The 26,267-nt window shown below is 40.7% G+C and overlaps 1 protein-coding gene across 3 annotated transcripts in view; it reads right to left on the bottom strand.

Moving 5' to 3' along the window:
- Nucleotides 1-24,086, bottom strand: part of LOC146639168 (uncharacterized) — a 36,194-nt gene extending 12,108 nt beyond the window's left edge. For 2 of the 3 annotated variants that reach the window (XR_014906217.1, XM_085354420.1), the window contains exons 1-14: nt 15,007-15,669; nt 14,786-14,936; nt 14,508-14,701; nt 13,996-14,144; nt 13,518-13,568; nt 13,251-13,315; nt 5,538-5,621; nt 4,695-4,810; nt 3,548-3,619; nt 3,327-3,477; nt 3,049-3,242; nt 2,437-2,585; nt 1,959-2,009; nt 1,692-1,756 (exon numbers count right to left, since the gene is read on the bottom strand). Coding sequence is in view for 2 of the 3 variants with exons in the window: in XM_085354420.1 (XP_085210546.1) it covers nt 1,692-1,756; nt 1,959-2,009; nt 2,437-2,585; nt 3,049-3,242; nt 3,327-3,477; nt 3,548-3,619; nt 4,695-4,810; nt 5,538-5,621; nt 13,251-13,315; nt 13,518-13,568; nt 13,996-14,144; nt 14,508-14,701; nt 14,786-14,936; nt 15,007-15,116 (1,602 nt within the window). In the remaining variant the exon portion in view is untranslated. Of the gene's footprint in view, nt 1-1,691; nt 1,757-1,958; nt 2,010-2,436; nt 2,586-3,048; nt 3,243-3,326; nt 3,478-3,547; nt 3,620-4,694; nt 4,811-5,537; nt 5,622-13,250; nt 13,316-13,517; nt 13,569-13,995; nt 14,145-14,507; nt 14,702-14,785; nt 14,937-15,006; nt 15,670-16,153; nt 16,270-16,996; nt 17,081-19,923; nt 19,966-20,045; nt 20,147-20,722; nt 20,841-23,189; nt 23,321-23,412 lie in introns of those variants that run through there. The other variant, XM_085354533.1, reaches the window with a different exon arrangement.
- Nucleotides 24,087-26,267: the final 2,181 nt, after the last annotated feature.

Below are 26,267 nucleotides of genomic sequence, written 5' to 3'. Positions count from 1 at the left end.
AGCTGGAGCGGATTGGCTAACCGGGGTGCGAAGGGAGCGGTGCAAGGGTTATGTGATTGGCAGCGGGGCGCAGTGAGGCGGAGTTGGTCTAAGGGGGGAATTTTCAAACGAGGTAAGCAGCGCATTCGGGACCAGAGCGGGGAGCGAACAAGCAGGAAAAAATTGTGCTCTGGAAGCTGTTGCGGGTCGGTGCGATTAAGAGCGAGGTAGAACTTAGACTCTGCGTAGAATTTTAGAGGTAGCTAGCAAGAGGCAAGTTTTTGAAGAAAAAAGAGTAAGGAGCTTTCCCAATGTTTTTGGATTATAGCGCTTTTTTTTGGGGAATAGAGGGGTAGCTAACAAGTTATTCTAGGGGTTTTGGAGAAATCGCGGAGAAATTTTTAAAAGGAGTTTTGGCTTTGTTTGGCTGAGCATGAAGGGAGCCGCGGGGCGCTGAATTTCAGAAAAAAGACTAAGGATTTTTTCAGGATTTTCCCTGTTATCGAATATAAGGTTTTGGGAATAGAGGGGGTACCCTAACAAGTTATTGTAGGGTTTTGGAGAAATAGCGGAGGGTTTTTTAAGGAGTTTTCCCTGCTTATGTATCTAAGGAGGGTTAGGGGATCGCGAATTTTTTCTGAGTATGAGTTTTATTCTAAATCTACAAATGCATATAAATCTAAATAAAGTTTTCCCCCAAGGCATATAGCATGTGTTTGTGGCCATACTGAACGTTACAAAAGCACAAGTTTAACTAAACAATTTTAATATGGTTTAATACATTTTTAAACACATGAGCACGGAGCCCGAGAGAGCACGGTCCGGAGACACGGGCGCACCCCGCGCGCCCAGACACACAGCCTCGGGCGCGCGCGCGCGCACACACACACACACTGACCCGCCACCAGATGGCGTTTTTTGAGCATAAAAAAAAATAAAAAAAAAAATTTAATTGCTTAAAGAAATAAAAGAATGCTATTTTGATATATAAGAAACTTTCTAAATAATCAATTATATTTTTATGAATATCATATTTTTATGAATATCATATTTTTATGAATATCATATTTTTATTATTTAATTACTTCCTACTTCCGGAGCTCATGAATAATTTAATTAGGGGATAATTTAATTAGGGGTCATAAATCAATTAAGGGGGTCATAAATCACTGCGTTTGACGAAAGGGGTATAATATCACTCTCTTTTGACACCTAACTCTTTCTCAGTCAATTAGCATCAATATTATAGAGCCTAATTACTGTGTAGCTGTGCTTGCTTTCTTTTAGGTGTGACTGATGGTACTACTGTCAGTAAAATTATTGTCCTTGCGTGTCCTAAGGTTTCTGTTGTGGCAGAGATCAGAGGGAGCACTGTTGATGAAGCCACAAGAAGAATGATGGCCTTCATTTATTACAAAATAATTTCTCACACATCATTTTAGTTGTTAATTTAGACTCATAAAACCTCTCATATAACCGCACTCAGACCAAAGTCACACAGCTGTTAAAGGTTTTAGATGGTTTTGAATTAAACTGATTTTCTGAAGACAAAGAAAAATCTTTAACTAAAGAAAGAGAAAACCGAGCGGCTGGAGGACTACTTTGTTGTAAACAGCAGGTATTTGAGCTCTGATAGGTTCGTTGCATTTATAGTCCGCTGTCCTAAGGCGTCCATGTTTCCACACAGACACACGGCTGCTGCGTTCACTGACCTGCTGTTTATCAGGAAAATGAGTCTTTATGTCCTTCAGCTGCCGGCTGATCGCCAAAATGGACTCTGAGCAGAAGAAGAAATCATCAGGAAACGACCCAGTAACCACAAAACAGGAGCTGAAACACCTCTGTCGTGTGTTTTTGTGTCGTGTGTTTTTCACTGTCGAACACGTGATTTATTGTTCGTGTTTCATCTATAAACTGAAACGTCGGAGGCGCGTCGTCTCCTGATGTCTCACAGAAACGTGAAGCTGTGCTGGACTCACCGTCCTCTGGAGGAGCGGGAAAAGGCTCCGACATCTTAGGAGGAGTGCGAGCTGGAAGAGAGGAGAACGAGGAGCTCAGACTGCAAAATAAATGTGACGACATGAAAACAAAAGAAGAAATGACGAGAGTGTCTTTGTCCTCATTAGGATGAATATTTTAAAAAGGCACAAAGAACCAATCAGATCCTCCCATCCTGTTTGGCTCTTACAGCGAGTAATGTTTACTCCTCTCACTTTTCAAATATGGCCTGCTTCTCAAAATCAGCCAGAGCAGAACTGATGGCGATGCTGCAGGTGGATCAACAGGTGAGGAAATAGAAGCTTTCGGGGAAACTAAACACAGATTTTGTTGGTGCAGTGTTGATTAAAGATGAACTCAGCGTCCTTTTCAATAGCAATATTTCACAGATCTCGTTGTATGTACGTATAACTGTATTCGTTATTCAACATCTGAGCTGCATGCTCCGGGTCCACCTACAGATGGCGCTCTTTGGCTGGAAGATGGCCTTGTAGTCCTCGGCGTTGTGGATCTCAGCAGACGACAGCTTCTCGTCCGCCTCGTCCTCGCTAGGGCTCCGCCTCTCCCCTTCGGGGCTCCGCCTGTCAGACTCTGAACGGTGCTTCAACCTGATGACATCACAAACATTTGTTTGTTTGTTTTTAGAAGAAAAACTGCAAATTTTTTACTTTATTTACTTTTATTAAAGAATCTGGAAGCGAAACTTTTCCACTGAAGTCAAATAAGATTTTATATATATATATATATATATATATATATATATATATATATATATATATATTTATTATATATATATATATATATATATATATATATATATATATTTATTATATATATATATATATATATATATATATTTATTATATATATATATATATATATATATATATATATTTATTATATATATATATATATATATATATATATATATATATATATATATATATATATATGACATGTGATCTGAGTGTTTGATGAATGAAACCAGTGGCTCATGTATAAAACTTTAAATCCAGGAGTCAGTACTTGCAGTATCTGGAGTATTTTCTCCTGTCTCTCAGTGTGCCGTACCTCTGCGATCTGCAGGTGGTCGTGGGTCTCTCGTAGTTCTTTCGCAGTGCCGCTCCTTTGGGGTCCTTCTTCGGCTCTGTGAGCGGCTGGTCGTCCTGGATGATCCCCTGGATCACGGCGCCACCGCTCTTCTTTACCCTCTTCAGATCGACCACGTAGGACGACACACTCGACAGCTGATGAGACACGCCGATCTGACATGAGGAGAAGGTGGAAGATTAAGATTACCTAAAACTTCTGCACAGTACTGTTACTGAGCGGTGGGCGGAGCTACACACCAGCTGCTGGTTGCAGATGGCGAGGTCAGACACCTTTCCCCAGCTCACCGGCACCGCGTCAAAGCAGCGGTCCGGTTCCCAGCCGAAGACCCGCAGCGAGTCCGTGGCGCCGCTGTACAGGCAGGAGCCATCTGGGCTAAAACATATACACCTGAAACCACAGGGACAGGGGTCAGAGGTCACATTCCAGTTACACCCTGCTGCAACGGGGAAAAACTCACCTGACCGGAGTCGTGTCGCCCTCCAACGAGCCGATCATCGTAAACTTCTCCAGATCCCACAGCTTGATGGTCCTGCAAGCACATGCAGAGTTCATACAGCTGCAGCTCATTAGAGACACCTGTAGGTGTTTTATAGTGTCAGGTGAAGACGCTACAACACGGCTGAGGAACAGGAAGAGACCTCCAACAGATCCACGGTCAGCAGTGACAAGTCAGTAAATGAGGAGAAAGAGAAAAGAGGAACGAAACACGAACAAAAGAGGGAGTGGAGGGCAAAGTGCACCTCTCAGTGCATCATGGGAAGTCCCCAGGAACCTGAGGGATGGTTAGGGTCGCCTAACCCAGCTCTAACTACAAGCTAAGCTAAAGACATTTTTATAATTAATTGAAGAAAGTATGTGTTTGAGTCACTTCTTATTCTCATAAATGAGAGTAAGATTTATTCCATCAATAAACTGTTTGAGATAAAAATGACCCTGCTCCCTGTTCTGTCACTAAAACAGGCCAAAACCTACAAAATGTCTCATTTCTTTGAAGTGACACATTCAAAGCTTTAACGGCTCCATCACGATCACATGACAATCGGAAAATCAGGCCACAAACTACAGCTTTGCTTGCTGGTGTAACTTATAAACTGTCTCTAACACCAGGTCGATGTCCTCAAATTAAACATAATAATCAATTTAAGTGATTCATGTTGGAATACTTATTTATACTTCATATGCAAAAATAAAGAAATGATTAAATACTGAGTGCACTTGCTGGTTGTGTTGGAGAAAGGATGAGTTATTATTTCCATTTTATTATATTTATATTATATTTCCTGTTTACTTTTAGTTATAAATGTATGATTTAGTGGCACATGCAGAGGACATGTAGAAGACACAGGACATGTATGTGAAAAAAAGTAAAAGAATTTCAGACTAAAAGAAATGTTACATTTAAAAAAATGCCACAAACAATCAAACTCAGCACCAAAATAAAATCTTGGCGGCACAGAGAGAGGACAACCTCGCGCAGCCTCTGAGCTTCATGAAACAGAAAAACTAAACGAGCCACAAAGTGTCACAAACACTGATTCCACTCATGAGTCGCTCCTTCAGCTCCGAGCTGCTGCGTCTCGGGCGCTCGGCCTGCGGCGACGTACCTGTCGGAGCTTCCGGAGGCCAGCAGGTACTCGTTGGGGTGGAACTGGACGATGTTGACGGCGGCGGTGTGAGATTTGAATTCCGTGATGGTTTTCCCCTGAGCCAGGTCCCACAGCTGATGGAGACAAGAGGACAGGGCTGAGGTCATCGAACAGGAAGAGAGCAGAGCTCACCTCCTTCAGCCAATCAGAATGAGCGATTTTATTACAGGATGCTGCCGGTTTGATGCTTTCACAGCATTTACAGAATAAACACATCATGTTCACACTTTTAAATTCCCAAGATGCTCTCAAACACCCGAACATCCGACCGCTGCAAATGAAATGAAACTTAATTCTAAACATCGATGAAATGTTAGCCTAACGAGTCGTTACACATCACCAGCTTATTACTTTATTTAAATAAATGTAACTGAACCTGGGTCAAGAAGTGTCCTGAAAACTATTTTAATAGAAAAGATGGATCTTAAAAATCCTAAAACACTGAAGTGATTCAACAGACGGACCTTTTAAAACCATTTTAAAATGTAGAAGAATCTAAAAATGTTGCGATTCAATCGCTCGTTTTATTTTATGGGAACACGTGACTACCAAACATGAACCAGGACCAGCTGGAACATTTTAACGTCTTCCAGCCTTTCTGCACAGTTTCCTGCTGCTGATGTTCTGCTTCACAGTTTACATTCACAGCATCGTGTAACTCCTGCAGGTTATAGTTACTCTGAAGGTTTCTCAGCATCTACTGTTACAGAGTCAGAGTTACCACAACATGTAAGTACCGGGAAAAACAATCCTTAAAATATATTTTTTACATTAAAGGTGAGACGTCAGATCAGGTCGTACCTTGACGGTGCAGTCGTCGCTCGCTGAAGCTAACCACTTCCCATCAGGACTGAAGGCCAAACTCCTCACAGCCTGAGTGTGACCCTGCAACACCAACACTGGTCAGATTTTTGCTATCGAGACTCATGTGAAGCTTTTATTTTGAAGGAAAGTAGAAGCCCTGAGCCTGGTTCTGGAGTTTTTCCTTCCCACTGTCGCCAAAGTGCTCATAGGAGGTCATATGATTGTTGGTTTTTCTCTGTATGTAGATCTTAAAGTATAAAGCGCATTGAGGTGACTGATGTTGTGATTTGGCGCTGCATAAACAAAATTAAATTGAAGTCTCTCAGTTCTTTTAAATGCAATAATCCGTTTACTGTAAGACTCCATAAAAGCTCCGACTGACACAGTTTAATCCGAATCATTCTGAGCGTCCTCGGCTTTGGCGCACAGTGACACCCATAAAATCGGCTAGTCTGACAGATAAGGAGAAGACGACGGTGGTATGTAAACTGTGTTTTTGTGCTGCGTATTGTTTGTTTGAACGCAGTTTGGATTCTGACCATAGAAGATGTTTTTGTGACACGCCCACCGCTACGTTTGCTATTCGGTTTGGTGTGTGTGTGTGCTGTGGCTCTGCAGGCGTTCACCTGAGTTTGAAGGAATTGCTGTTGCCTTTGTTTTGGATTTTGGCATGCTGCTTATGTTGAATGCTTAAAATGAGTGGATCACAGGCTGCATCTGTTGTTGGATAAACTGAAATTGGATAAGATTAAGGAGTATGCTAGAAGAGAGAATAAAGCGATCAGCAAAGAAGGCACCCACAGCTGTGGCCAAACAGACTGCAACAGATCGGTCTCAGAAGGAGCACCCAACAAACTCCAATGCCACCTTCCTCCCACTATCTGTTAAACTGTTTAAATGGAGTGTGAGGCAGACATGCTAAAACAGTGACCTAAAAGCATTACCAATAAACAATGGGATCAATACATAAATGAAAGAAATGCAGCTGATAAAAAAGCCATAAACTACTTTCATTTGTTTAGTGGTGATTGCCAGTTTAGTTGGGTTTTTTTTGAGACACAGAGAGTGAGAGATCCTGTCCTACATTACTTTAAAAAAGAAGATATTTTCAGAGCTGTTGATATATGAAGCTCTGAGCATTGAGTGTTGCATTGTGAGAGTTTCAGTAAAAAGCCTGCAAATTATTGCATTTATACTGGAGAGCAAAGAAAAATTAAATTCTACTTGTACTATGGAAAATCAGTTTCATAAAAGCTACATAAACAGAGCTGAAGAAGACTGCGTTTGTAAAACTAGCGGTAACGTGTGAGAATTATAAGTTATAAGACTGTTTCTGCTATCGATACAATTTGTGTTGTTAATCCTAAATGATTCACGGTGACAACATCATAAGAACAAGGTCATTTTACTCCACACACACACACATTTGGAAAATCACATAGTTTGACCATAAAAATTCCCAGAATAATTAGTATTTGAGATTGCTGAAGCAACATCACTAAAGAAAAATATCCTTGCATGTCACTTTCGTTTAAAAATATAAAAAATGTGAAGTTTTTTTTTTGTAAAACATAAAAACATAAAAACAACAAAACTTAAGACCTTAAGAAAGAGATAAAGGATTGAGAAAGTTTATTCATGCAGGTCCATATGACAGAGAATATGCATGTTCTTTTAGTTTTCATATTATTATAATTTATATTTAATTGTGTTGTGGTTTGCAGTGTTTTGTGTTCTTTTCACTTTAAATTTGTGAAAGGAAAAAGCTGAAATTTAAATAGTTAAAACTTGAAATGTGAATAGTTGATTTTTGTATTATATGATTTATTTATTACATTTTATGTGGAGTGAATAAATAAAAGTATATTTACGGTGGCCCCTAGAGACAAAGCACATACAAACTTCAAATCACGTACGAACTCTGAAGCATGTACAAACTCCAAAACACGTAAAAACACGTACAAACTCCAAAACACGTAAAAACACGTACAAACTCCGAAGCACGTAAAAACTCAGAAGCATATAAAAACTCAGAAGCATATAAAAACTCAAAACACGTACAAAAGACAACAGAAGTGCTCCAGGATGCTGGGCGCAGTGTTGAGCCTTTGTTATCTTGTGGCTACACAAGCCAGCAAGTACCAACGACCGGATTTGGTGTGTGGTAATAACAGGTAAATGAACTTTTTTTTAAATTATTTGAATATATATATGAGTGCCTGTGTATAAATACACAAACAATACACACATGCTTTCAATTGTGTAATTTAAGTGATCTAGTAGCTCTGCTTTGGAAGTTCAGTTCATGCTAGAAATGTGTTTTGGAGTTTGTACGTGTTTTGTCTCTAGGGGCCACCGCATATATTTATATATAAACATATATAAATAAAACCACTTGTTTTTATGTTAGTAATTCCTTTTGTGCATAATTTTATATTATTGTTAATAATAAATTAATTAAAGCAACAAAACAACCTGAAGAGCCGGTTCGGAGCCGAAAGAGCCGGCTCTTTTTAGTGAGCCGAACCGAAAGAGCCGGATCTCTAAAAAGAGCCGGAAATCCCATCACTACACTACACCCATAAAATCGGCTAGTCTGACAGATAAGGAGAAGACGACGGTGGTATGTAAACTGTGTTTTTGTGCTGCGTATTGTTTGTTTGAACGCAGTTTGGATTCTGACCATAGAAGATGTTTTTGTGACACGCCCACCGCTACGTTTGCTATTCGGTTTGGTGTGTGTGTGTGCTGTGGCTCTGCAGGCGTTCACCTGAGTTTGAAGGAATTGCTGTTGCCTTTGTTTTGGATTTTGGCATGCTGCTTATGTTGAATGCTTAAAATGAGTGGATCACAGGCTGCATCTGTTGTTGGATAAACTGAAATTGGATAAGATTAAGGAGTATGCTAGAAGAGAGAATAAAGCGATCAGCAAAGAAGGCACCCACAGCTGTGGCCAAACAGACTGCAACAGATCGGTCTCAGAAGGAGCACCCAACAAACTCCAATGCCACCTCTATCTGTTAAACTGTTTAAATGGAGTGTGAGGCAGACATGCTAAAACAGTGACCTAAAAGCATTACCAATAAACAATGGGATCAATACATAAATGAAAGAAATGCAGCTGATAAAAAAGCCATAAACTACTTTCATTTGTTTAGTGGTGATTGCCAGTTTAGTTGGGTTTTTTTTGAGACACAGAGAGTGAGAGATCCTGTCCTACATTACTTTAAAAAAGAAGATATTTTCAGAGCTGTTGATATATGAAGCTCTGAGCATTGAGTGTTGCATTGTGAGAGTTTCAGTAAAAAGCCTGCAAATTATTGCATTTATACTGGAGAGCAAAGAAAAATTAAATTCTACTTGTACTATGGAAAATCAGTTTCATAAAAGCTACATAAACAGAGCTGAAGAAGACTGCGTTTGTAAAACTAGCGGTAACGTGTGAGAATTATAAGTTATAAGACTGTTTCTGCTATCGATACAATTTGTGTTGTTAATCCTAAATGATTCACGGTGACAACATCATAAGAACAAGGTCATTTTACTCCACACACACACACATTTGGAAAATCACATAGTTTGACCATAAAAATTCCCAGAATAATTAGTATTTGAGATTGCTGAAGCAACATCACTAAAGAAAAATATCCTTGCATGTCACTTTCGTTTAAAAATATAAAAAATGTGAAGTTTTTTTTTTGTAAAACATAAAAACATAAAAACAACAAAACTTAAGACCTTAAGAATCTCCTTATGAATGTTGTGAATATCTAGATCATTGGTGTTTGGATTTGAGGGTCAACAGGGCGAACACTGAGGCTGGGTATTAGAAATACAACATGGCAACATGAGACATGTTAACTCTGAGAACACTAACATCTAGATTAAGGTGTGAGAGGTAAATACATAACAGAAGCTAAAAAGGAGTTGCTTGTCTCTAGTTAAAATAAATTGAAAATAAACTGATTTGAACACGTTTGATGCATTATACAAAAAAAGGTTCATGATATAGTTCACATGATCTAAGCAAGAGTGACTCGGAATCTCAAATGTTAAAGTACACTTACTGATTGTACTTTTACTACATGAGCTAATGTAGATGCTCTAAAAGCACGCTGGCTGAAAAAGAACCACACGTTTGGAGAAACTGTGCTGTAACTTCTCATACTGTGAAGTTTTCTGACAAAAGTGAATTGAAAACTTATGCTGTACAGTTTACTAAGGGGTCCTTTGCTGGGCCATGTGCAATTACACAAAAGAACAAGTTAAATTTCACCATAACACTGACTGGAGAAAAGCCAAATTGGGATTCTAATTGACATTACAACTGAAATCAGTGCTGTGATAGTTAGTTTAAGATCACAACCTGATTTAAAACACAGTCTAACATCAACATTCTTGCCCCTGAAAATAGGTCAGGATGGCCGAAAAATGTACTTTAAAAATGAGATTTTCTTTTTGTTTCATTGGAACGGTAAAGTACCATTACAAAGAAATGAGTACACCTTTGTAGTTAAACCGGGTTTGGAGTTTTTCATGTTTTACATACAGACTTTCTCATTTAAACCATGGTGACTTAAAAGTTTAGCAGCAAGACACTTGTTTCCTTTGTTCCATCAAACATTTCTTTCAGCCATCTGTGTTTATCAGAGCGATATGTGACTAATTTTTTATTGAATCACCAGAAAGTACACAAATACAAGATTAAATATTTTATTTATTTATCAAAGATACATAATTACACATTGATACAATGAATAAGGTGTCTATAAAAATTACACATGGTGTAAGAAAAACATTATAACATACAAATAAGTGTTTTAAGATAATCTGACATACTTTAAAAGCATAAGAATAAAAGTTTTTTTTTTTTAAAAAATCATGTTCTTTGATGATCACATTACATGTATCACATTTTTTAAAGCATAACGTAGGGTGTTCACAAAAACAGTTTTATGATTACTTTTTCCACAGTGCTTGTATGCCTCTTGCAAAACTATGTACTTATCACCATATGACATAATAACTCACGATTATGCAAGACCAGCCATGAAATGTCCGTCGCTTCATTACAATCATTTGTCCCCGCTGCTGCCCTCAGACCCAGTCTGTGGGGTAAAATTGCTTTTTTGGTGGTTCATAAAAAATATCTCAAAAAGCGATGTTAGTGAGGGGACCAGAAACACTGGGTTGCAGAGCAGTTGGTAAGGACTTGTATATTTCTGGAGAGTCTGCAAAAGCTGTCTTGCTCATGCTCCTGATTGGATATGTGGAGCCCGGCTCTGATATCTCACTGGTGGCAGCTAAAGGTAGGCATGCCTTGGAGGCGGAGTTGGTCTCGGGCGCAATCTTTCAAACGAGCCTCACGGCATTTCAGGCAACCTCAGGCCGGAAACAACATCCGGTCACTCGCGGTCAAAATCCACGCAGAGCTGGTGTTTCGCAGGGATCAGGTTAACACATCTGGGTCTAAAAATATAAAGAAAAACAAAAAGAGTTTTAAAACACGCAAACTAGCAAAATATCAAAGGAGCATAACATAACAATAACAAGATGATATGAGATACCCGATGAGGCCATGATAGGTGATGTAGACATGTAATGTATAAACTTTTACGGGAGTTAAAAGTGGAGCTTATATATATTTTAAAGTGTATTGTACGTGGGATAGGCTCCAGCGCACCGCGCGAGCCTGAGAAAAGGATAAGTGGAGGCGAATGGATGGATGGATGGTGTATTGTACCTGTTACAAACCATTGTGATATTTATTTATTTTTTTAAATGAAAGGATTGACAGAATGGTAAAAAGGAAAATGCAAAAATGTAGTTAGAGAGGAAGATTAACACTTACCGAATGATATGCGGATAAGGAAAGAGACGCAAGTTGCTGTTGAAATCGGCCGCTCCCTATGCGAACTCGCAAGCAGTCTGAGCGGCGCCAGTTGTTGATACGTCTGAAGTCAGATCTCTTCTGGGGTTCGAAGATAGTCTTAACATCAGCGGGAGATCGTAAAATCAGAGCTGGAGCGGATTGGCTAACCGGGGTGCGAAGGGAGCGGTGCAAGGGTTATGTGATTGGCAGCGGGGCGCAGTGAGGCGGAGTTGGTCTAAGGGGGGAATTTTCAAACGAGGTAAGCAGCGCATTCGGGACCAGAGCGGGGAGCGAACAAGCAGGAAAAAATTGTGCTCTGGAAGCTGTTGCGGGTCGGTGCGATTAAGAGCGAGGTAGAACTTAGACTCTGCGTAGAATTTTAGAGGTAGCTAGCAAGAGGCAAGTTTTTGAAGAAAAAAGAGTAAGGAGCTTTCCCAATGTTTTTGGATTATAGCGCTTTTTTTTGGGGAATAGAGGGGTAGCTAACAAGTTATTCTAGGGGTTTTGGAGAAATCGCGGAGAAATTTTTAAAAGGAGTTTTGGCTTTGTTTGGCTGAGCATGAAGGGAGCCGCGGGGCGCTGAATTTCAGAAAAAAGACTAAGGATTTTTTCAGGATTTTCCCTGTTATCGAATATAAGGTTTTGGGAATAGAGGGGGTACCCTAACAAGTTATTGTAGGGTTTTGGAGAAATAGCGGAGGGTTTTTTAAGGAGTTTTCCCTGCTTATGTATCTAAGGAGGGTTAGGGGATCGCGAATTTTTTCTGAGTATGAGTTTTATTCTAAATCTACAAATGCATATAAATCTAAATAAAGTTTTCCCCCAAGGCATATAGCATGTGTTTGTGGCCATACTGAACGTTACAAAAGCACAAGTTTAACTAAACAATTTTAATATGGTTTAATACATTTTTAAACACATGAGCACGGAGCCCGAGAGAGCACGGTCCGGAGACACGGGCGCACCCCGCGCGCCCAGACACACAGCCTCGGGCGCGCGCGCGCGCACACACACACACACTGACCCGCCACCAGATGGCGTTTTTTGAGCATAAAAAAAAATAAAAAAAAAAATTTAATTGCTTAAAGAAATAAAAGAATGCTATTTTGATATATAAGAAACTTTCTAAATAATCAATTATATTTTTATGAATATCATATTTTTATGAATATCATATTTTTATGAATATCATATTTTTATTATTTAATTACTTCCTACTTCCGGAGCTCATGAATAATTTAATTAGGGGATAATTTAATTAGGGGTCATAAATCAATTAAGGGGGTCATAAATCACTGCGTTTGACGAAAGGGGTATAATATCACTCTCTTTTGACACCTAACTCTTTCTCAGTCAATTAGCATCAATATTATAGAGCCTAATTACTGTGTAGCTGTGCTTGCTTTCTTTTAGGTGTGACTGATGGTACTACTGTCAGTAAAATTATTGTCCTTGCGTGTCCTAAGGTTTCTGTTGTGGCAGAGATCAGAGGGAGCACTGTTGATGAAGCCACAAGAAGAATGATGGCCTTCATTTATTACAAAATAATTTCTCACACATCATTTTAGTTGTTAATTTAGACTCATAAAACCTCTCATATAACCGCACTCAGACCAAAGTCACACAGCTGTTAAAGGTTTTAGATGGTTTTGAATTAAACTGATTTTCTGAAGACAAAGAAAAATCTTTAACTAAAGAAAGAGAAAACCGAGCGGCTGGAGGACTACTTTGTTGTAAACAGCAGGTATTTGAGCTCTGATAGGTTCGTTGCATTTATAGTCCGCTGTCCTAAGGCGTCCATGTTTCCACACAGACACACGGCTGCTGCGTTCACTGACCTGCTGTTTATCAGGAAAATGAGTCTTTATGTCCTTCAGCTGCCGGCTGATCGCCAAAATGGACTCTGAGCAGAAGAAGAAATCATCAGGAAACGACCCAGTAACCACAAAACAGGAGCTGAAACACCTCTGTCGTGTGTTTTTGTGTCGTGTGTTTTTCACTGTCGAACACGTGATTTATTGTTCGTGTTTCATCTATAAACTGAAACGTCGGAGGCGCGTCGTCTCCTGATGTCTCACAGAAACGTGAAGCTGTGCTGGACTCACCGTCCTCTGGAGGAGCGGGAAAAGGCTCCGACATCTTAGGAGGAGTGCGAGCTGGAAGAGAGGAGAACGAGGAGCTCAGACTGCAAAATAAATGTGACGACATGAAAACAAAAGAAGAAATGACGAGAGTGTCTTTGTCCTCATTAGGATGAATATTTTAAAAAGGCACAAAGAACCAATCAGATCCTCCCATCCTGTTTGGCTCTTACAGCGAGTAATGTTTACTCCTCTCACTTTTCAAATATGGCCTGCTTCTCAAAATCAGCCAGAGCAGAACTGATGGCGATGCTGCAGGTGGATCAACAGGTGAGGAAATAGAAGCTTTCGGGGAAACTAAACACAGATTTTGTTGGTGCAGTGTTGATTAAAGATGAACTCAGCGTCCTTTTCAATAGCAATATTTCACAGATCTCGTTGTATGTACGTATAACTGTATTCGTTATTCAACATCTGAGCTGCATGCTCCGGGTCCACCTACAGATGGCGCTCTTTGGCTGGAAGATGGCCTTGTAGTCCTCGGCGTTGTGGATCTCAGCAGACGACAGCTTCTCGTCCGCCTCGTCCTCGCTAGGGCTCCGCCTCTCCCCTTCGGGGCTCCGCCTGTCAGACTCTGAACGGTGCTTCAACCTGATGACATCACAAACATTTGTTTGTTTGTTTTTAGAAGAAAAACTGCAAATTTTTTACTTTATTTACTTTTATTAAAGAATCTGGAAGCGAAACTTTTCCACTGAAGTCAAATAAGATTTTATATATATATATATATATATATATATATATATATATATTTATTATATATATATATATATATATATATATATATTTATTATATATATATATATATATATATATATATATATATATATATATATGACATGTGATCTGAGTGTTTGATGAATGAAACCAGTGGCTCATGTATAAAACTTTAAATCCAGGAGTCAGTACTTGCAGTATCTGGAGTATTTTCTCCTGTCTCTCAGTGTGCCGTACCTCTGCGATCTGCAGGTGGTCGTGGGTCTCTCGTAGTTCTTTCGCAGTGCCGCTCCTTTGGGGTCCTTCTTCGGCTCTGTGAGCGGCTGGTCGTCCTGGATGATCCCCTGGATCACGGCGCCACCGCTCTTCTTTACCCTCTTCAGATCGACCACGTAGGACGACACACTCGACAGCTGATGAGACACGCCGATCTGACATGAGGAGAAGGTGGAAGATTAAGATTACCTAAAACTTCTGCACAGTACTGTTACTGAGCGGTGGGCGGAGCTACACACCAGCTGCTGGTTGCAGATGGCGAGGTCAGACACCTTTCCCCAGCTCACCGGCACCGCGTCAAAGCAGCGGTCCGGTTCCCAGCCGAAGACCCGCAGCGAGTCCGTGGCGCCGCTGTACAGGCAGGAGCCATCTGGGCTAAAACATATACACCTGAAACCACAGGGACAGGGGTCAGAGGTCACATTCCAGTTACACCCTGCTGCAACGGGGAAAAACTCACCTGACCGGAGTCGTGTCGCCCTCCAACGAGCCGATCATCGTAAACTTCTCCAGATCCCACAGCTTGATGGTCCTGCAAGCACATGCAGAGTTCATACAGCTGCAGCTCATTAGAGACACCTGTAGGTGTTTTATAGTGTCAGGTGAAGACGCTACAACACGGCTGAGGAACAGGAAGAGACCTCCAACAGATCCACGGTCAGCAGTGACAAGTCAGTAAATGAGGAGAAAGAGAAAAGAGGAACGAAACACGAACAAAAGAGGGAGTGGAGGGCAAAGTGCACCTCTCAGTGCATCATGGGAAGTCCCCAGGAACCTGAGGGATGGTTAGGGTCGCCTAACCCAGCTCTAACTACAAGCTAAGCTAAAGACATTTTTATAATTAATTGAAGAAAGTATGTGTTTGAGTCACTTCTTATTCTCATAAATGAGAGTAAGATTTATTCCATCAATAAACTGTTTGAGATAAAAATGACCCTGCTCCCTGTTCTGTCACTAAAACAGGCCAAAACCTACAAAATGTCTCATTTCTTTGAAGTGACACATTCAAAGCTTTAACGGCTCCATCACGATCACATGACAATCGGAAAATCAGGCCACAAACTACAGCTTTGCTTGCTGGTGTAACTTATAAACTGTCTCTAACACCAGGTCGATGTCCTCAAATTAAACATAATAATCAATTTAAGTGATTCATGTTGGAATACTTATTTATACTTCATATGCAAAAATAAAGAAATGATTAAATACTGAGTGCACTTGCTGGTTGTGTTGGAGAAAGGATGAGTTATTATTTCCATTTTATTATATTTATATTATATTTCCTGTTTACTTTTAGTTATAAATGTATGATTTAGTGGCACATGCAGAGGACATGTAGAAGACACAGGACATGTATGTGAAAAAAAGTAAAAGAATTTCAGACTAAAAGAAATGTTACATTTAAAAAAATGCCACAAACAATCAAACTCAGCACCAAAATAAAATCTTGGCGGCACAGAGAGAGGACAACCTCGCGCAGCCTCTGAGCTTCATGAAACAGAAAAACTAAACGAGCCACAAAGTGTCACAAACACTGATTCCACTCATGAGTCGCTCCTTCAGCTCCGAGCTGCTGCGTCTCGGGCGCTCGGCCTGCGGCGACGTACCTGTCGGAGCTTCCGGAGGCCAGCAGGTACTCGTTGGGGTGGAACTGGACGATGTTGACGGCGGCGGTGTGAGATTTGAATTCCGTGATGGTTTTCCCCTGAGCCAGGTCCCACAGCTGATGGAGACAAGAGGACAGGGCTGAGGTCATCGAACAGGAAGAGAGCAGAGCTCACCTCCTTCAGCCAATCAGAATGAGCGATTTTATTACAGGATGCTGCCGGTTTGATGCTTTCACAGCATTTACAGAATAAACACATCATGTTCACACTTTTAAATTCCCAAGATGCTCTCAAACACCCGAACATCCGACCGCTGCAAATGAAATGAAACTTAATTCTAAACATCGATGAAATGTTAGCCTAACGAGTCGTTACACATCACCAGCTTATTACTTTATTTAAATAAATGTAACTGAACCTGGGTCAAGAAGTGTCCTGAAAACTATTTTAATAGAAAAGATGGATCTTAAAAATCCTAAAACACTGAAGTGATTCAACAGACGGACCTTTTAAAACCATTTTAAAATGTAGAAGAATCTAAAAATGTTGCGATTCAATCGCTCGTTTTATTTTATGGGAACACGTGACTACCAAACATGAACCAGGACCAGCTGGAACATTTTAACGTCTTCCAGCCTTTCTGCACAGTTTCCTGCTGCTGATGTTCTGCTTCACAGTTTACATTCACAGCATCGTGTAAGTCCTGCAGGTTATAGTTACTCTGAAGGTTTCTCAGCATCTACTGTTACAGAGTCAGAGTTACCACAACATGTAAGTACCGGGAAAAACAATCCTTAAAATATATTTTTTACATTAAAGGTGAGACGTCAGATCAGGTCGTACCTTGACGGTGCAGTCGTCGCTCGCTGAAGCTAACCACTTCCCATCAGGACTGAAGGCCAAACTCCTCACAGCCTGAGTGTGACCCTGCAACACCAACACTGGTCAGATTTTTGCTATCGAGACTCATGTGAAGCTTTTATTTTGAAGGAAAGTAGAAGCCCTGAGCCTGGTTCTGGAGTTTTTCCTTCCCACTGTCGCCAAAGTGCTCATAGGAGGTCATATGATTGTTGGTTTTTCTCTGTATGTAGATCTTAAAGTATAAAGCGCATTGAGGTGACTGATGTTGTGATTTGGCGCTGCATAAACAAAATTAAATTGAAGTCTCTCAGTTCTTTTAAATGCAATAATCCGTTTACTGTAAGACTCCATAAAAGCTCCGACTGACACAGTTTAATCCGAATCATTCTGAGCGTCCTCGGCTTTGGCGCACAGTGACACCCATAAAATCGGCTAGTCTGACAGATAAGGAGAAGACGACGGTGGTATGTAAACTGTGTTTTTGTGCTGCGTATTGTTTGTTTGAACGCAGTTTGGATTCTGACCATAGAAGATGTTTTTGTGACACGCCCACCGCTACGTTTGCTATTCGGTTTGGTGTGTGTGTGTGCTGTGGCTCTGCAGGCGTTCACCTGAGTTTGAAGGAATTGCTGTTGCCTTTGTTTTGGATTTTGGCATGCTGCTTATGTTGAATGCTTAAAATGAGTGGATCACAGGCTGCATCTGTTGTTGGATAAACTGAAATTGGATAAGATTAAGGAGTATGCTAGAAGAGAGAATAAAGCGATCAGCAAAGAAGGCACCCACAGCTGTGGCCAAACAGACTGCAACAGATCGGTCTCAGAAGGAGCACCCAACAAACTCCAATGCCACCTTCCTCCCACTATCTGTTAAACTGTTTAAATGGAGTGTGAGGCAGACATGCTAAAACAGTGACCTAAAAGCATTACCAATAAACAATGGGATCAATACATAAATGAAAGAAATGCAGCTGATAAAAAAGCCATAAACTACTTTCATTTGTTTAGTGGTGATTGCCAGTTTAGTTGGGTTTTTTTTGAGACACAGAGAGTGAGAGATCCTGTCCTACATTACTTTAAAAAAGAAGATATTTTCAGAGCTGTTGATATATGAAGCTCTGAGCATTGAGTGTTGCATTGTGAGAGTTTCAGTAAAAAGCCTGCAAATTATTGCATTTATACTGGAGAGCAAAGAAAAATTAAATTCTACTTGTACTATGGAAAATCAGTTTCATAAAAGCTACATAAACAGAGCTGAAGAAGACTGCGTTTGTAAAACTAGCGGTAACGTGTGAGAATTATAAGTTATAAGACTGTTTCTGCTATCGATACAATTTGTGTTGTTAATCCTAAATGATTCACGGTGACAACATCATAAGAACAAGGTCATTTTACTCCACACACACACACATTTGGAAAATCACATAGTTTGACCATAAAAATTCCCAGAATAATTAGTATTTGAGATTGCTGAAGCAACATCACTAAAGAAAAATATCCTTGCATGTCACTTTCGTTTAAAAATATAAAAAATGTGAAGTTTTTTTTTTGTAAAACATAAAAACATAAAAACAACAAAACTTAAGACCTTAAGAAAGAGATAAAGGATTGAGAAAGTTTATTCATGCAGGTCCATATGACAGAGAATATGCATGTTCTTTTAGTTTTCATATTATTATAATTTATATTTAATTGTGTTGTGGTTTGCAGTGTTTTGTGTTCTTTTCACTTTAAATTTGTGAAAGGAAAAAGCTGAAATTTAAATAGTTAAAACTTGAAATGTGAATAGTTGATTTTTGTATTATATGATTTATTTATTACATTTTATGTGGAGTGAATAAATAAAAGTATATTTACGGTGGCCCCTAGAGACAAAGCACATACAAACTTCAAATCACGTACGAACTCTGAAGCATGTACAAACTCCAAAACACGTAAAAACACGTACAAACTCCAAAACACGTAAAAACACGTACAAACTCCGAAGCACGTAAAAACTCAGAAGCATATAAAAACTCAGAAGCATATAAAAACTCAAAAAACGTACAAAAGACAACAGAAGTGCTCCAGGATGCTGGGCGCAGTGTTGAGCCTTTGTTATCTTGTGGCTACACAAGCCAGCAAGTACCAACGACCGGATTTGGTGTGTGGTAATAACAGGTAAATGAACTTTTTTTTAAATTATTTGAATATATATATGAGTGCCTGTGTATAAATACACAAACAATACACACATGCTTTCAATTGTGTAATTTAAGTGATCTAGTAGCTCTGCTTTGGAAGTTCAGTTCATGCTAGAAATGTGTTTTGGAGTTTGTACGTGTTTTGTCTCTAGGGGCCACCGCATATATTTATATATAAACATATATAAATAAAACCACTTGTTTTTATGTTAGTAATTCCTTTTGTGCATAATTTTATATTATTGTTAATAATAAATTAATTAAAGCAACAAAACAACCTGAAGAGCCGGTTCGGAGCCGAAAGAGCCGGCTCTTTTTAGTGAGCCGAACCGAAAGAGCCGGATCTCTAAAAAGAGCCGGAAATCCCATCACTAGTGACCACGTGTCTGTGTGTGTTTGTTTTGTATGTGATGGTACAACTGTGGAAAACAAGCATCAGAATGTAGAGCGGGGCTTAAACATCTGAAAAACATCAAAAATCTGTCAGAAACCTGAAAACAATCAGGATTTAGCTTTTCACACGGTGCTGTTTCCAGGTCAGATGAGGTCAACTCATTTGCATAAAAGATCAGATTCCACTGAAGCAAATGTCCACATCACACTTTGTTAGGTCACCACAGGTGTGTTTACCAAATCCACCTGCAGCCACTGTCCACCTGTTAGAAACGTGCACCTGGATTCGAGCAGGATATTAGGAGCCGGCCTGTCATCCTGAGCACAAACTTACCTTATATCTGAACACGTATCCTTTCCTCCGCAAGTCCCACAGCTGACAGCAGAAAAGAAGAGACATTTCATTAGAGCGGATTAAGACTTCAAGGATGTTCTCACACAGGAAAGCACGCCTACCTTAATGTTTGTGTCCATGGAGCTGGAGGCCAGGAAGTCTCCAAAGGGATGGAAGCCCAGGCTGGTGATGTTGGCTTTGTGTCCCATCAGAGTCCTTAAAACTGAGCACAGGAAGCAGCAGGGTCACCTCTTTGCATCTCTTTCTAACTAAGACCCAGCTTAGGTGCATTAAAACGCCTCCGCATGATGGGACGGACGATTATTCTGACTGCGGGGTACAACGTCCTCCGTTACAGCCTGAGACTGAACACTGAGGAAGCTGTATCAATTTTCAAAATAAGAGTAGATGGAAAAATACTACTAATAATAACATATACTCAATCAGACTGATGTACTATATTACAGAGGCTGACATCATGTGGTATGACGGATGTCCTGTGTCCTCGAGGCAGCAGAGGTGGAAGAGCTCATAGCTCAAACTTTGCACTCAGAAATTTAGAAAAAACTCACCACACTAATAAAAAAAAGCAAGTTGATTTTAACATGTTTCAGCTCTTTGTGTGTCATATTTCTAATCGACTGGTTCGCTCACTTCACTTCTCTTTGTCAGTGTGAACCTTACGCTGTCCACCGCTGATCTAAAGCACCTGTGCAGATAAATTACGCACACAGACAGTTTAGAGGCGGTGAAGCTTTGACTAAAAAGCCTCGTAGCCACAGAACAGACAGAGTCTTACTCTTGGCAGCCTCCAGGTCCCAGACTCGTATTGAACCTGACTGCGACCCGGCGGCGACCTGCTCCTCCGACACGTTGAAATGGATAGACTCCACTGGGTTCTTGTGACCAGTCAGACTCTGAGAGGAAACAGTCAGAACAGACATCATCACCTAAAACTGCACCTCGCTCCTTTCTCAAAAACTCAAAACACAGACTATATATCAAAATGTTAGTGTTAGTGAAGCTGCTGAGGGACACCACGTCACCTGTCAATCACAAAATAAGCCCACCTTCATCTCCTGCTTTATCGTCCCCTGAACACTAATGGAAACCATCATTTCCAAAATGAGCTTCATCTTTTATTCAATAAGACCTGAAAACAGCGACTGAGACCATAAAGCCGTCAGGAAACTGTTTACTGAGCTCAGAGATCAGGTGAGGAGGCGGCTCGTTTTCTCACAGACTTCTATTCACAGTCAGAGGAGTCGCCCCCTGCTGGACATCCATGAAAAACGCAGGTTTAAGCTTCACTTTTCAGAATTCAAATCTACACCCATCCTTTATACAGGGAGTGCAGAATTATTAGGCAAGTTGTATTTTTGAGGAATAATTTTATTATTGAACAACAACCATGTTCTCAATGAACCCAAAAAACTCATTAATATCAAAGCTGAATGTTTGTGGAAGTAGTTTTTAGTTTGTTTGTAGTTTTAGCTATTTTAGGGGGATATCTGTGTGTGCAGGTGACTATTACTGTGCAGAATTATTAGGCAACTTAACAAAAAACAAATATATACCCATTTCAATGATTTATTTTTACCAGTGACACCAATATAACATCTCCACATTCACAAATATACATTTCTGACATTCAAAAACAAAACAAAAACAAATCAGCCACCAATATAGCCACCTTTCTTTGCAAGGACACTCAAAAGCCTGCCATCCATGGATTCTGTCAGTGTTTTGATCTGTTCACCATCAACATTGCGTGCAGCAGCAACCACAGCCTCCCAGACACTGTTCAGAGAGGTGTACTGTTTTCCCTCCTTGTAAATCTCACATTTGATGATGGACCACAGGTTCTCAATGGGGTTCAGATCAGGTGAACAAGGAGGCCATGTCATTAGTTTTTCTTCTTTTATACCCTTTCTTGCCAGCCACGCTGTGGAGTACTTGGACGCGTGTGATGGAGCATTGTCCTGCATGAAAATCATGTTTTTCTTGAAGGATGCAGACTTCTTCCTGTACCACTGCTTGAAGAAGGTGTCTTCCAGAAACTGGCAGTAGGACTGGGAGTTGAGCTTGACTCCATCCTCAACCCGAAAAGGCCCCACAAGCTCATCTTTGATGATACCAGCCCAAACCAGTACTCCACCTCCACCTTGCTGGCGTCTGAGTCGGACTGGAGCTCTCTGCCCTTTACCAATCCAGCCACGGGCCCATCCATCTGGCCCATCAAGACTCACTCTCATTTCATCAGTCCATAAAACCTTAGAAAAACCAGTCTTGAGATATTTCTTGGCCCAGTCTTGACGTTTCAGCTTGTGTGTCTTGTTCAGTGGTGGTCGTCTTTCAGCCTTTCTTACCTTGGCCATGTCTCTGAGTATTGCACACCTTGTGCTTTTGGGCACTCCAGTGATGTTGCAGCTCTGAAATATGGCCAAACTGGTGGCAAGTGGCATCTTGGCAGCTGCACGCTTGACTTTTCTCAGTTCATGGGCAGTTATTTTGCGCCTTGGTTTTTCCACACGCTTCTTGTGACCCTGTTGACTATTTTGAATGAAACGCTTGATTGTTCGATGATCACGCTTCAGAAGCTTTGCAGTTTTGAGACTGCTGCATCCCTCTGCAAGATATCTCACTGTTTTTGACTTTTCTGAGCCTGTCAAGTCCTTCTTTTGACCCATTTTGCCAAAGGAAAGGACTTTGCCTAATAATTATGCACACCTGATATAGGGTGTTGATGTCATCAGACCACACCCCTTCTCATTACAGAGATGCACTTCACCTAATATGCTTAATTGGTAGTAGGCTTTCGAGCCTATACAGCTTGGAGTAAGACAACATGCATGAAGAGGATGATGTGGACAAAATACTCATTTGCCTAATAATTCTGCACTCCCTGTATACAGTCTGCGCTCTGCCATGATGTGGTGCACTACACACAACGTAAGAGGTCAGGCAGGTTAGTTTAGTTGGAGGAAGATGGCGAGCAGTGGAGGGGAAACATGAGTCTGTTTAATTCCCATGGAGCGAACTCTGTTTTCATCATTTAACAATCAGAAATGAATCAATAATAAAGATAAAAGCGTGAGGTGGTGACAGGAGAGAGGCAGGTGTGGGCATCATGACCTGCAGACTGCAGAAGAGCAGTAGGTAAAGGATGGGTTCCTTTGAATCTGCTCATGTTTCAGGCCTAAAAAACCTCGACGGAAACCTTAAAAATTAGAAACCCATCGCATTTTGCATTGCGGGGGACTCACCATGATGCAGTTGGCCTTGCTGACGGCCCAGATGTTGACCCTGCAGTCCTCTCCTCCTGTGGCCAGCAGGCGGCCCGAGCTTTTCCCCAGAGCCAGACAGGAAATGGAGCTGGATTGAGCCTCGAACTCCTCTGTACGGCAACAAAGGAGGAACAAATTCAGGTCGGGCTGGGCTGCTGGACAGGAAGGGTGTGATGATCGTTTGAGTAACTTTAATACTCACGAAGGCGCCATGCGATCTTGGTTGTGCTGGAGGCAGCCATACTGGTCATACTGGGAGACTGGCTGCTGTGTTTGACGACCCCGGCTGAGGTTAATTCATGAGACGGACATCAGCTCCTGGTTTAAAATGGAGCACTGTAACAAAAAATAATTTCCCCCAGGGATCAATAAAGTATTCTGATTCTGATTCTGATTTAGTGTTTGCACTGAGCGTCAAACACCTGCAGGAACACAACACAGTGATAAATAAGTGATAGAAGAGATAAGACATATAAAACCGTCTCAGTCTCGCCTCTCTGACGCTGAGCTCTCATTTCTACTCCCAGTGAAGATACCATCGTCTTCAGCTCGGCCTCCAAACCACACAGGTGTCACTACCACCCTGTAAACCCTCCCTTTCATGCTGGCTGCCGTCCTTCTGTCACAAATCACCCCTGAAACTCCACCAAGCCTGCACACTTCTTCATGTCTCTTGTGTGCTGTCCCTTGTTTTGGATGGTTGACCCCAAGTATTTAAACTCATCTATTATTGGAAAACACTGTATACAAGCCAGAAGCCAGATGATATAAGTTAGTTAAACTGCAGGAATGTCTTAAAGATATAAAAACCTTGATGACCGTTAATTTCCTACAAATATAGTATCTAAGCAGATTCTTACTCTGGATGGCATTACCTTGGCCTCCAGTAACGCTGTGAGGAACCTTGGAGTCATTTTTGACCAGGACATGTCCTTCAACGCACATATTAAACAAATATGTAAGACTGCTTTCTTCCATTTGTGCAACATCTCTAAAATTAGAAATATCCTGTCTCAGAGTGACGCTGAAAAACTAGTTCATGCATTTATTACTTCCAGGCTGGACGACTGTAATTCATTATTATCAGGATGTCCTAAAAACTCCCTGAAAAGCCTTCAGCTAATCCAAAATGCTGCAGCAAGAGTCCTGACAGGGACTAGAAAGAGAGAGCAGATTTCTCCTGCTATAGTCTCAGGCTGCTGAAGGATTCCCATGATGCACTGAGTGTTTTCTTTTCCTCCCCTCACTCCCATACCGGCCCCTCCCCGAGCGTGGTTCTTCTCGAGGTTACTTCCTGTGACAATAAGTTTTTCCTCACCACTGTCACCAAGTGCTTGTTCATTTTACCTTTATTTATACAAATAGTCCTGAGACTCAATGCCTCATTTACAAGAGAGACCTGTTTCAAACAGGCATAATAAAATAACACCAATAAAATATTGAATATTTTACCAAGTGTCTACACAGTCAAACTAAAAACAAGATTCCCAGTGATGATTTCACAAAACCATTTATGCGTCTTTTAAAGTCTACGAGCAAAATCAGCTGAGAGCCTGAAATCCTTCTGTCATGTAATCCATGAGGACGGGACAGAAAAGGAGAATACCTTCTCTCTGAGGTCTGAACAGTGAGTGCAAAGAAGTCCTGAGACCGCAGATTGTGACTAAACTATTTGTCAGATTACAGGTAATCTGACAAATAGGAGACGAGTAAACCAGAAATGAATTTAGAGACAAAATGCTATCAATGAACCATCCTGCATGAGGCTAATGAGGACTAATCAACCAGTGAATATAACGTACAGTGGTGTGCTAAAGGTTTTGAGCCGGTGATAAATCTTAATGCCGTGATAAACAAAGTCCAACGATCCATTTCTAAGAAAAACAAAACTCCAGCTTCAGCCTAGCTTCAACAGGAACTCGATGTTTGTAAGACTCCACAGCTTCATTGTTAATACATGTACCTTGAGAAGATACAAGAGAGGGAAGTTAGGATTAGGGTTAACCGAACCCTCTGAGAAGAACACAACCGTGGTTTTTTTTATAGATGCATTTCAAAGACAGCCTTAGCAGAAACAGCTGTGACTGTGTACGATCAAAAGCTAACTGCAAATGTTCGAAAACCATGTCGATACCAGGGTACCAGATTATTACCACAATTAATCATCTGCGTAAAAATAGGCAGTTGCACTTAGATTTTGTCCCACAGCACTGACATAAATAGTAAATAACGCAGGTCCCAAGACAGAAACCTGTGGCACTCCATCAGTCACATTTAAAAAACTGGAAGAGAGACCATTAAACTGCACACACTGCTTATGGTGAGAAAGGTGCTTAGCTTGGTCTGGACGGCCCTTTTCCAATAACCTCTGACATAAAACCCCACGATCAACAGTGCCGGAGGCTTTCGATCAATAAAAAGAGGGGTGCAGTATTTCTTTGCTTCCAGGGCCTCGTAGATATCATTGAGAACTTTAAATTTTAAACCTTTAAGTTACAGTACTGGAGAGATAAAATATCATTTTCATTCTGATAGCTCTAAGGTTGATTATTCCTCAGCCATTAAAGAATCTCAGCTAAAATACAGAGTTTGCAGATTGGTTCATATTATTACCATCCAAGAATCATCACCTTTCAGGAGGGCAGTACAAAGGCACACTGGGATCTCTGCTGAAGTGTTCAGTTGTATGGAAAGATTAAAAATATAAGACGCTGGCTCATCTATGATGCTTGCAAGCAGACGCAAGAAAAACGGAGACAGACTGTCTGGACCGGTGACTTTTTAATGTTAATGCTCTTCAAAGCTGTCAGAGAGAGAATTTATAGTCTGCCAACGCGTCCCAGGGACTTTGAGACTGTCAGTGGTTAAGATCAGAAAGTGATCACATTTGGATTTCCTAATAGAAGCAGCGAAGCTATTACGCAGCTGCCAAACCTTAGCCATTGGCATCAGTGTCGGACTTTCTTGAAGCTGCTCAGGGCTGCTTCCTGTCCCGCCCTTTCACTCTGACCTGGCTAAAAGCAGCATGTTTGTCCACAAGGCAGATAAAACTCTCAG

This window comes from Diplotaxodon limnothrissa, linkage group LG1 (genome assembly GCF_057381915.1).
Source record: "Diplotaxodon limnothrissa isolate DT_005_m linkage group LG1, D_limnothrissa_male_GT1.1, whole genome shotgun sequence".
In the NCBI taxonomy this organism is placed as follows: domain Eukaryota; kingdom Metazoa; phylum Chordata; class Actinopteri; order Cichliformes; family Cichlidae; genus Diplotaxodon; species Diplotaxodon limnothrissa.
Note: the sequence above shows the minus strand (reverse complement) of the source record. Positions and strands in the feature narration are given on the sequence as shown.